At 40.8% G+C, this 10,829-nt stretch overlaps 1 protein-coding gene across 1 annotated transcript; it reads left to right on the forward strand.

Annotated features, from left to right (window-relative positions):
* Positions 1 to 2,584: 2,584 nt before the first annotated feature.
* LOC143798075 (uncharacterized) lies at positions 2,585 to 7,894 on the forward strand. Its single transcript, XM_077281103.1, has 6 exons — positions 2,585 to 2,775; positions 3,166 to 3,221; positions 5,404 to 5,465; positions 5,579 to 5,598; positions 6,547 to 6,570; positions 6,742 to 7,894. Exons 1-6 carry the CDS (start codon positions 2,585 to 2,587, stop codon positions 6,956 to 6,958), a joined length of 570 nt encoding a protein of 189 aa, XP_077137218.1. The 3' UTR covers positions 6,959 to 7,894.
* The last annotated feature ends 2,935 nt before the right edge of the window (positions 7,895 to 10,829 follow it).

The raw sequence follows: 10,829 nt of genomic DNA on the forward strand, positions 1-10,829 counted from the left end.
ACCAGACTGGGAAAGGGTAGGATCACGGATGGTGCCTGTCTGGACGTTTAGAATTCAATACAGTGCCACATAAAAGGTTGGTTGACAAAATAAGAACAATGGGACTTGGTGAAAAATAAATGGAATTGGGTTTACAAGTAGCTCAATGAAAGGAAACTTAGGATGGCTCCAAGGTGCAGGGAGATAGGGTCCCGCCGTTTCGTGGGCATTCCCTGGGTCCCCGCAATCTGTGTCACCCTGTCCACATTCCCACGGTGCTCCCTCCGGCTGCGGCATCTGCCCAGCTTGTCTCCTCTACTCCTTCGCTTCCTGGTTGCAGGGGAGCGAGCTGTCAGCTCATTTAAAGGGTCAGCGCACCCTTTTTCCTGAGGTGTCCTCCCAGCCAATCGCTGAGGGATCTGTGAGAATTTAAGATCCTCGCTTCCTTTGGGAGGTTCCTGAGCAATTTTGTGCCTTGTTTTCCAAACTGCCATTCCCAGGTCCCAGTCCTGCGCTTGCTCATGCTGTTTGTGTTGTTCCGTGCATTTACACTCTGTGTTTTTCTCCTAGCACTGTGCCCCGCCCGTCCACCACCTTTCCTCGGATTCTGGCAGTATCCTCCGGTCCTCCTGGTATCTCTTCTCCGGTTTTCTGGACCTCTCTCTCCCTACCACGGTGTGTCTCCATCCCTCTGGTCTTGGAACCATCACACTCGAGCCTCCTTGGCTGTCTTGGGACAATCCCTGTATAGGGGTTCGCTCGCCTCGGAGGAATTTGGTGTCTCATCTGGGGGGTTCTCCCTGTGGGTTCTCCTGGCTGTTATCCCTAATAAAGTCTTGCATTCACCTTACGTCTTTGTCGGGCAGGTTCCTAGGGTTCAGCTTCCACAGAGTCCTCTGTGGTAAAGTGGGTTCACTAACCTCCTTCCGCCTGCCTCGGCGTGACAAAGGGGTCCACTCTTACAAAGCCAACTCTGGGTAAATATACTTTTGGGCAACCCTCCCTAATATATGTTATTTGTATAGGTACTCCCTGGTCTGCTTGCGGACATAGGGTTTGGATTAATGCTATTACAGCTTTATTCCTGACATCCGTCTCTTTTGATCCGCAATACAGGTTCGGGACACCCTCCAGCATCACACTGCATTATTTCCGCATCTCAAGCACTTGACACTTTTAAAATACTGCTCTGCACTTTATATATTATGCTGCTTTCTGAGGTGTTTAACAGGATATTTGTCATCTGTTAATAGATTCCTGCTGCTACACTAGCTATTTTTGCATAAGGTGTTTTACCCATTTCTCTAATATCATGTTTTCCAAATTATCATCTTTCTTTGCACAGTGTCTTTTATATTCTGCATAGCATGTGTTGTCATCTCCTTTGTTTTTATGTTATTTAATGTGTTTTTTTTTTAATCTATATTGGTAATTAAATAAAGATTTATGAATTTTTGTATATATTTTGGTTTTGGAGGATCTTTTCTCTTTTTCTTGTTTTTTCATGCCTCCGAGTCTGCCAACTATGGTGGACTGACAGACCCCACTTATGGCAGGTCCTAATAGGCCTCATGTCAGATTCACAATATGTTCACACAACCATATTTTCTGAATGACTCGGAAAAGACTAGGATCAATGTTATTCAATCGGCTGTTTAGATGACTGTCTTTTTTTTTCACAAGAACCAAATGTCCATATGAAAAAAAAACATTGCAGTATTCTCTATTCACTTCCATATTTTGGATGAGAAATACCCATTCTAGCATATGGATGCACAAAATAAATAATTTAATCGGATCCTATACAGATCAACCGTGTACAATCATCCGATTTTTATGGATACATTCCAATTCTTCACATAGAAAACTGTATTTGGTCTTGGAATATTACACAGATAATGATAGTGATGAAAAAAATAATCAATTTTTTTTCTTGATGAATATTGGATTTTGTAAACTTAGCCTTAAATTGACAGGTCTGATAAGCATGTCAGTGTATTAGACCAAAAATGAACAAAAAGAAAAAACAAAAAGAAAAAAAAGAAAAAGAAAAACAACCAAAAATGTAGCTCTATATTTTGTGAAAAAATAACTTTTAGTCTGCAAAAATAGCAAAACATAAAAATCTGTATAAATCTGGGATCAGTGTAATCGTACTGGCTCGAAAAATCAAGTTGATTTATCGCTTTTTAGTGAATGGCGGTCAAATAAAAAAACGCAAATACTGTAATTGCTGAATTGCTGCTTTTTTGCCCATTCTGCAACTCAAAAAATTATGTTACTCAACTATAAAGCAATAAAAACTTCAACTTATCCTGCAAATAACAAACCCTCTCTCTGCTCTTTCTACAGAAAATTAAGTTATATCTCTGATAATATGGCAGTGCAAACATAAATATAAATTTTAGGTAAAAAAAGGTGTTTTAAAGTGTAAAAGTAGCAGAACATCAAAAAGAAAAAAATATATAAATTTGGAATCACTGTAATTGCGCTGACCTGAAGAACAAAGTTGTCTTACTGCACGGAAAACAGTATTAAAAAAAAAACAGCAATTCAGGAATCCTTTTTATTAGTTTATTCAGTCTCCACAAAATGTAGGATAAAAATGTTATGTGCCCCAAAAGTTACCAATGAACACTTCAACTCTTCTTGCCAAATAAAGACCTCACTAAATGGAAAAGAGGTTACGAGTATCTCACCAGCTCTGAAAAAGCAACATGGCTCCCGAAAACCAATCCATGCTCTCAAAGCCAAATGGCCCCCTACTGAGCCCCAATCCACTGTTAACTTTGACATGTATGACACTGCTGCAGAAAATAGAACCCACTTAAAGGTGTTCTCCAGAACTTGATGAATGATGACCCATTCTATTCATTGAGCCCCTCTCAGAAACCTCCAGAAAATGTAAGGACCTCTATATACATCTGTATATAGAAGCCGTGGCTCTGAATGAGACTGAGCCTCTTACAAACCTGAAATAATCATAGTAATTAAATCCACAGCTGAAATTACTGTTATTAACTTGCAGCTTATTTCAACCACTTCATTTCTGTCATTGCCGAGCTATTATTTTTTTTATGAGTTTTTTACTCATCGTACTAGATGATATTTATGTCAATGATGCCTTGAAGACCGCACCCCGGTTGGGCTGGATTCCTTACTATTGAGATCCACCTGTTCTTCCAGTATAAATAGAGCGAGCAGGACTATCAAACCACATCGCCTACTGCTACTTGCTCAAGGTAAGTGACTTCTTCCAGTGACAGGTCAGCCTTAATGGAAATTTCGTGGAAACAGATTTTCTCCATGCATTGTAGAATCTGATGTGCTAGCATCTGTATCTTTGTAATGCATGGTACTTGCAATGTATATGGCCCTTTATCTATGTAGATTGTTGCATGTATTATATATTCCATTAGATTTCTAGTATTTTATGGCGTTTTATTAACTTATCACATATCAATTCATCTATAGAAGCTTAAAAAATGTAATTATCTACCTTTATATTATGCAGTGATTTCTGAAAATATATGAATGAAAAGTATAGGTACTATATATATATATATATATATATATATATATATATATATGGATTTTTGAGTTTTAGGCATAAGTTCTAAAGCCAAGAAGCTTTTATAAGGATAAATATTAAGCTTTTTAAATGGCAGAATATAGGACTTTTGTCTATGTATCTTTCGGACTATAGGAGCAGAATGCACCTCATTATAAGATGAGAATTAGACAGCAGAAAATAGGAAGACATATTTCCTACTGATTAAACTTCCCTGTCAGTGCAAAGAAACAGAGGGGTCAATATCACTTATTTTAATGCACTAGGGTTGAATAGTGGGGTCATAGATCTATTGCTAATAATTCCATGCAGCATGTGTGCTATATGCACACTGAGCTCTGTATGCATACATACATGCACACTGAGCTCTGCAGTATGTATGCACACAGCTCTGCTACACATAGATACACACAGCTCTGTTGTATATGCAAACAGCTCTGCTACACATAAGTACACACACAGTTCTGCTACACACACACAGCGCATTGCTGCACACACAGCTTTGCTACATAAGTACACACACAGTTCTGCTACACACCCACAGCTCTGCTACATAAATATACACAAATCTGTGTTGGGAAGGAGGAGACAGATCTGTGTAGCTGCACTGTAATCAGTAAGGAGGCTGCGCCAGCATTCTCCTTCATCACATGAAGTTGTCTCCAGATTATAAGATGTACAGTTTTTTTAGTAAGATTTTGGCTTGCTAAAAAGTGTTTCATAGTCAAAAGACATACGGTATTCTAATTTTGAGAATCATTCTTCTTAATCAATAAGGACAATGTAAGCTAACATTTACATCTCTTTAAGGAGTAAATGTGAAGAAATCATTTAGGTTTCCTACAACTTGTCTTTTCAGTTTATTTCTGCTTTTAAAAAAGTCTTCAATTTGGAGAATGGGGTTTAGAAGAAGAAATAATTTACCTAAACTGAACCTACCTTTAAATCATGTTACAATTTATTTCTTTCCCAACTTACTCACTTGTAGAATCACGTTTTTGTGGAATTATAATCCTGGATACTATTAAAAAAATCAACATAGATTTTTAGTATCAAGTGGCTTCTAAATGCTAATTATCACATTGACTTTCAATCAAATATCTGACATGAGAAACATAAATGAGCAACTAGTTATTTACCCAAGAGAATAGTAATGAAAGGTGTAGCCAGACACTCACTTTTATACAAACAAGAGAATTAGCAGAGGATTTGGCTCTGTCAGATGTCAAGGTATGTAATCCGAGGTTTACTAGACAATTACTGCAGAAAAACAAGGTGGTGACAGTAAGGCAGGTAGTGATTATGTGGGATGTAACAATCGACTGTGTATATAAGATCAACACAATGTATGCATATTTACAGATAAATCTAGTTCCAACATCTATAGCAGCCCACCTGTAAGATCCCCCATAAATTAAGCCCTTCATAACAGCAGAAGTCTATTGATTGGATAGATGTACTTTGGGAGGACCCTATTAAGAGGTTGTGTTCTCTAGAAGAGACCTGCTTCCAGACTCCTTTAGCAGTGGCTTATCCTGAAAGAGAACAAAAGGATCAGCAGGAAGGATATCCTCAGAGAGAACAAAAGGATCGACAGGTCGGATCCTCCCCTTCCCCCGACATCGCCTATCTGGGAAGAGTCCGGAGGCCCCCATATACTGTTGAGGATGCCGGACAACTTAAGTCTAATGTCTATAAGTACCTAGACCAAAGTAACTTCTCTAATTGGATCCTTATCCTTGAATGAGTCTAGCTTAACGAGCAACAATCATTCATTTATACAAATCTCTCAATGAGAAGGATATTCATGACATTTTACACTGATTTTTAATTATTTATTCATTTCTCAACAGTATTTATTCTTGCACATCCTCCCCAGGAGCCCCAAAAACCCCAACCACAGAAATGGAAGGAGGTAAATAAGACCTATAGATTTCCAAATGGCTTCTAGCCAAAATAAGATGAAAAATTTGCTCCAAAAATGTGACCTCAGTCAGTATTATTCACCCTGTTTTTATTTATTTTCAGCACCAAACTCCGCCAAGAAGGTAAGAGAAGATTTTGAATACTAACCAGCTAAAAAACTGGATTACTTCAGATGTTTATTATGAATTGAAATGTTTAAAATGATTTAGATGAGACATTATATAAATGATGTGCGCAGGATACATAAGAAATGGAGAAAAATGAGTCCATTATCAGCAGCGTAGCTATGATTTCCTTCAATCAGTTTAATTCCTGGCCAAAGTAGAGGGCTTATTGGTACTCCTCGCTTACATCCAGGAACTAAGGCACATGTCCCCACCAGCTTTACCTGGTAGACCTCACTATAACTTTATTCTGTCACTCTATGTGACTGCACACTGGTGACTCCCCACAGAGCGCACACTTCTTGCTGTCAGAATTCACAAGTGCATACTTCCGGCCACATTCCAACTAGATATGTCTGGTCTTGCTGAATTCAGTTGTACTGAGCAGGACCGTGCACATCTAGTCGACATGTGACTGTATATTTGTTGTCACATGCACGCTCCTTACACTGGAACTGAACGATCCTGACAGCATGCAGTGAGGATTCACAAGTCTGCAGTCATCTAGGGTGACTGAAGAATCGAATCCCAAGGCCAGACAAACCCTTTAACCATTATTGGCCTAAGGTTATGAATATTAGGCCCAATCACAGCACCCCTGGCAATCAGTTGTGCCGAGCCTCTGACTTTTTTTTTTACAGGCAGTGCTTCTATTCATGCCTGGCAATGCAGCTCAGCATCAGCTGCAATACCAGGCACAGCCTATAGACAGGGATGGCACTGTTGTGAAAGAAGCAGACTATATTTGTAATCCATGACGCCTTTGAACCAATACAAATCTTAGATATAGCAACATATAAGATATAGAGTTACGATGTGAGTTTGAACATGAGAATGATTACATGATATTGGAGGCAATGATTAATCGTTTCATCTCTGAACTTAATATCTTATTATTTTTTCTAGCCCTCTGGCCAACATCAAAGCTCAGTAAGTGAAACTTGTTAAACTTGTATTGTATATGGAAAACTATTAGGATGAACTTATGCTGTGTGCATTGTAATATTAGTTTTGCATGTCAGTTTTCTATTATATTCTTGATGACAACTTTGAGTCTACAACATATATTATATATATTTTATGTCTATTTCTTTTCTAAAGGGCACATCAGATCAGGGAAGCCAAGGACAGAGTCAAAGCCAGGCCGGCAGTCAACAGAGCCAAAGCAATAAACCACAAAACCAGGGAAGCGGACAAGTCAGCGGAAGCCAACAAGGACAAGATCATGGACAAACCACCAGCGGGCGCCAACAACAAAGCGGACAGCAACAAGGACAGGATCAGAGCAGTAGCCAACAGGGGGGGGAATGCCAACTAGGACAGAATCAGGGCAGTGCACAACAAGGTAGTGGACAGAGTGGTTCTGGATACAAGCAAGGAAAAGATCAAAGCATTGGACAGTGCCATGGTAGCAGCAGTGGTCAGCAAGGACAGGCTGGGAGACAGAATCAGGGCAGTGCTCAACAAGGTAGTGGGCAGAGCGGTTCTGGATACCACCAAGGAAAGGACCAAAGCAGTGGACAAAGCCAGGGTAGCAGCAGTGGTCAACAAGGCCCAGCTGGGGGGCAGAGTCAGAGCAGCGGGCAACAAACCAGTGGACAGAGCCAGGGTAGCAGCAGTGGAGGACAAAGCCAAGCTGGGGGGCAGAGTCAGAGCAGCGGGCAACAAACCAGTGGACAGAGCCAGGGTAGCAGCAGTGGAGGGCAAAGTCAAGCTGGGGGGCAGAGTCAGAGCAGCGGGCAACAAACCAGTGGGCAGAGCCAGGGTAGCAGCAGTGGAGGGCAAAGCCAAGCTGGGGGGCAGAGTCAGAGCAGCGGGCAACAAACCAGTGGACAGAGCCAGGGTAGCAGCAGTGGAGGGCAAAGCCAAGCAGGGGGGCAGAGTCAGAGCGGCGGGCAACAAACCAGTGGACAGAGCCAGGGTAGCAGCAGTGGAGGGCAAAGCCAAGCAGGGGGACAGAGTCAGAGCGGCGGGCAACAAACCAGTGGACAGAGCCAGGGTAGCAGCAGCAGTCAACAAGGCCAAGCTGGAGGTCAACAAACTTCTGGAAGTCAGCAGGGAGGACAGAGTCAGGGACAAGGACATAAACAAGGCAAGGATACCTCTTACAACTTTAAACAAGGAAAAGAGAAGTAATAGGCCTGTAGTTAACAGTCCACTATCTATGTATACCTAATAATACCTACTGTCCCACTTTACTCCTAAATAGATCTAGTTCCAAAGCATATGAATAAAATTATCTTGTGATTTCAGCAATTAAAGTTTCCGCCTTTTCATTTTATTTCTCCTATAATATTTTATTACAAAAGGAACTGAATTAAAATTTAATTAAAAAAATGAAAACTGTATACACTATATACAATATACTGTATATATATATTGTGACAGGTTAGGGCATTAGCTCACGTGATCACCATCTCCTGGGTCAGAGAAACGCTTCAGGCATTTCCATAAATCAGCAATGGAAAACATAAATGGTACAAAAATAAAATCCCATGCTTGCTGGCCGCTAACTATACATGACACTCCTGCCTCTCCAGAGCTGGGCCTAATGCACAGCATTCCCAAACAAACTGCTGCTTCACTCACAGCAGATTGTCCAGGAGCCCGAGAGTCATCACCTTGTGGACTCTATGCCCCTTTATACCGTACTTGGACATTACAGGTGATTGGTCACCATCATCACAAACACCAGTAGATAAGAGGAAATACACAGTTAACCCGTAGCAAACTGCCATCTACACAGTACAAGACATATAAGACAGGAACCTAGCGGAAATGTACATCAAACACTGTTTCCCTAGTCCAAATCCCCTTACCATTTTTTTCAACTTGGGGCTAGAATACTCTTTGTTCCTAAACAATAAACTCTGAACCAGGCATTTGCATTTGCAAGCTGACGTCCAGGTCTATGCTCTATTGTAAAGCCAAAATGTTGCATTGATATGAACCACCACCCTTCTTTTTTCTCCAAGTTCTGATTCATCCATTTGACCGGGGTATGGTCCATAATCAGTTTTGCTGTTTTCCTATCAGATATTACTCCAATGCTTCTTTTAATTGCCAAACACTCCTTCTCTACATTGGCCTAATTTTTCTCATGGTTATTCAATTTTTTTTAATGAGGTAGACCACAGGATGCTCTTTCACTCCTCTCATTTTTTATAGTATCACCCCCATACCAACATCAGAGGCGTAAATTTGTACAACAAACTCTTTTCCGACATCTGGTGTTATTAACACCAGCTGGGTACACAGAGCTTGCTTCCGGATGGCCTCAATCTTGTTTATTTGAGGCTTCATAATACCCCGCACAATTCTGTACCCCAGGTATTTTGCTTTCTCTTGTAATGGGCAATGATGGGGGTGGTGGGGGGAAAGACAATGATGGTGGTGGTGGAAAGGGCAATGATGGGGATGGTGGGGGAAGAGGAAATGATTGAGGTCGTGGAATGGGTAATGATGGGGGAGAAGACAATGATGATGGCAGTGGAAAGGACAATGATGGGGTAGTGGGCAGGAGGCAATAATGGAGGTGGTGGAATGGGTAATGATGGGGTGGTGGGGAGGAGGAAATGATGGAGGATGTGGAATGGGTAATGATGAGGTAGTGGGAGAGAAGACAATGATGATGGCAGTGGAAAGGACAATGATGGGGTGGTGGGGGAGGAGGAAATGATGGAGGTGGTGACATGGGTAATGATGGGGTGGGGGGAGAAGGCAATGATGGTGGCAGTGGAAAGGACAATGGTGGGGGTGGTGGGGAGGAGGCAATGATGGAGGTGGTGGAATGGGCAATTATGGGTTGGTGGGGTGAAAGCAATGATGGAGGTGGTGAACTGGGCAATCATGGAGTGGGGGAGAGGGCAATAATAGGATGCGGGGGTAGGAGGACAATTAGGGGTGTGGGGGATTGGGATGGGAGGATGGGGCATTTATAATGGATTTAGGAACAGGGGGAGGTGGAGTAAGATGTTATTATTATTATTATGTCTAACGGAGTCCCCATCCTCTCTAGTTATATATGATGCCCTCCCTTATTATATAGCTTCCTCTGCCGTTATGTACAATGCTGTCTCTTACATAGTGTGTTCTTGTTATTTTTGTTATTCACAGCGCCCTCTTTTATTACATAGTCCCCTCTCTTGTTAGATATAAAATGACTACTGATGGAGGAGCCGGTGACCAGACTACCAGTCCATCAGCTCCTTCTTTAGAAAAGAAGCTTTCCCATGCTCCATCAGCCATCATTGCATCATACAGCTAACAAGACAGGAGGGTATGTAATAAATAAAAGGGCTCTATAAAATCGAATATGTAAGGAACGGTGCTGTACATAACAAGAGAGCACTGTATAATAAGGGACGGCAATATACATAATAAAGGAGACTATGTAATATATACATGTATGTGTGTGTGTGTGGCTATATATACAGTGCCTTGCGAAAGTTTTCGGCCCCCTGGAACTTTTCAACCTTTTCCCACATATCATGCTTCAAACATAAAGATACCAAATGTAAATTTTTGGTGAAGAATCAACAACAAGTGGAACACAATTGTGAAGTTGAACGAAATTTATTGGTTATTTTAAATTTTTGTGGAAATTCAAAAACTGAAAAGTGGGGCGTGCAATATTATTCGGCCCCTTTACTTTCAATGCAGCAAAATCACTCCAGAAGTTCATTGTGGATCAAGCGAATGCCAAGAGTGTGCAAAGAAGTCATCAAAGCAAAAGGTGGCTACTTTGAAGAATCTAGAATATAAGACATATTTTCAGTTGTTTCACACTTTTTCGTTAAGTATATAATTCCACATGTGTTAATTCATAGTTTTGATGCCTTCAGTGTGAATTTGCAATTTTCATCGAACATGAAAATACAGAAAAATCTTTAAATGAGGTGTGTCCAAACTTTTGCCCTGTACCGTATGTACCGTATATATATATATATATATATATATATATATATATATATATATATACACTGCTCAAAAAAATAAAGGGAGCAACACTGTTAGACAATCAACTTCACATGTTGTTGTGTAAATGGAATAGACAACAGATGGAAATTATTGGCAACTATCAAGACCCACTCAATAAGGCAGTGGTTCTGCAGGTGGGGACCATATCTCAGTACCAATGCTTTCAGGCTGATGTTTTGGTCACTTTTGAATGTTATTTGTGCTTTCAA

Source organism: Ranitomeya variabilis, chromosome 1 (genome assembly GCF_051348905.1).
Source record: "Ranitomeya variabilis isolate aRanVar5 chromosome 1, aRanVar5.hap1, whole genome shotgun sequence".
Taxonomy (NCBI): Eukaryota; Metazoa; Chordata; class Amphibia; order Anura; family Dendrobatidae; genus Ranitomeya; species Ranitomeya variabilis.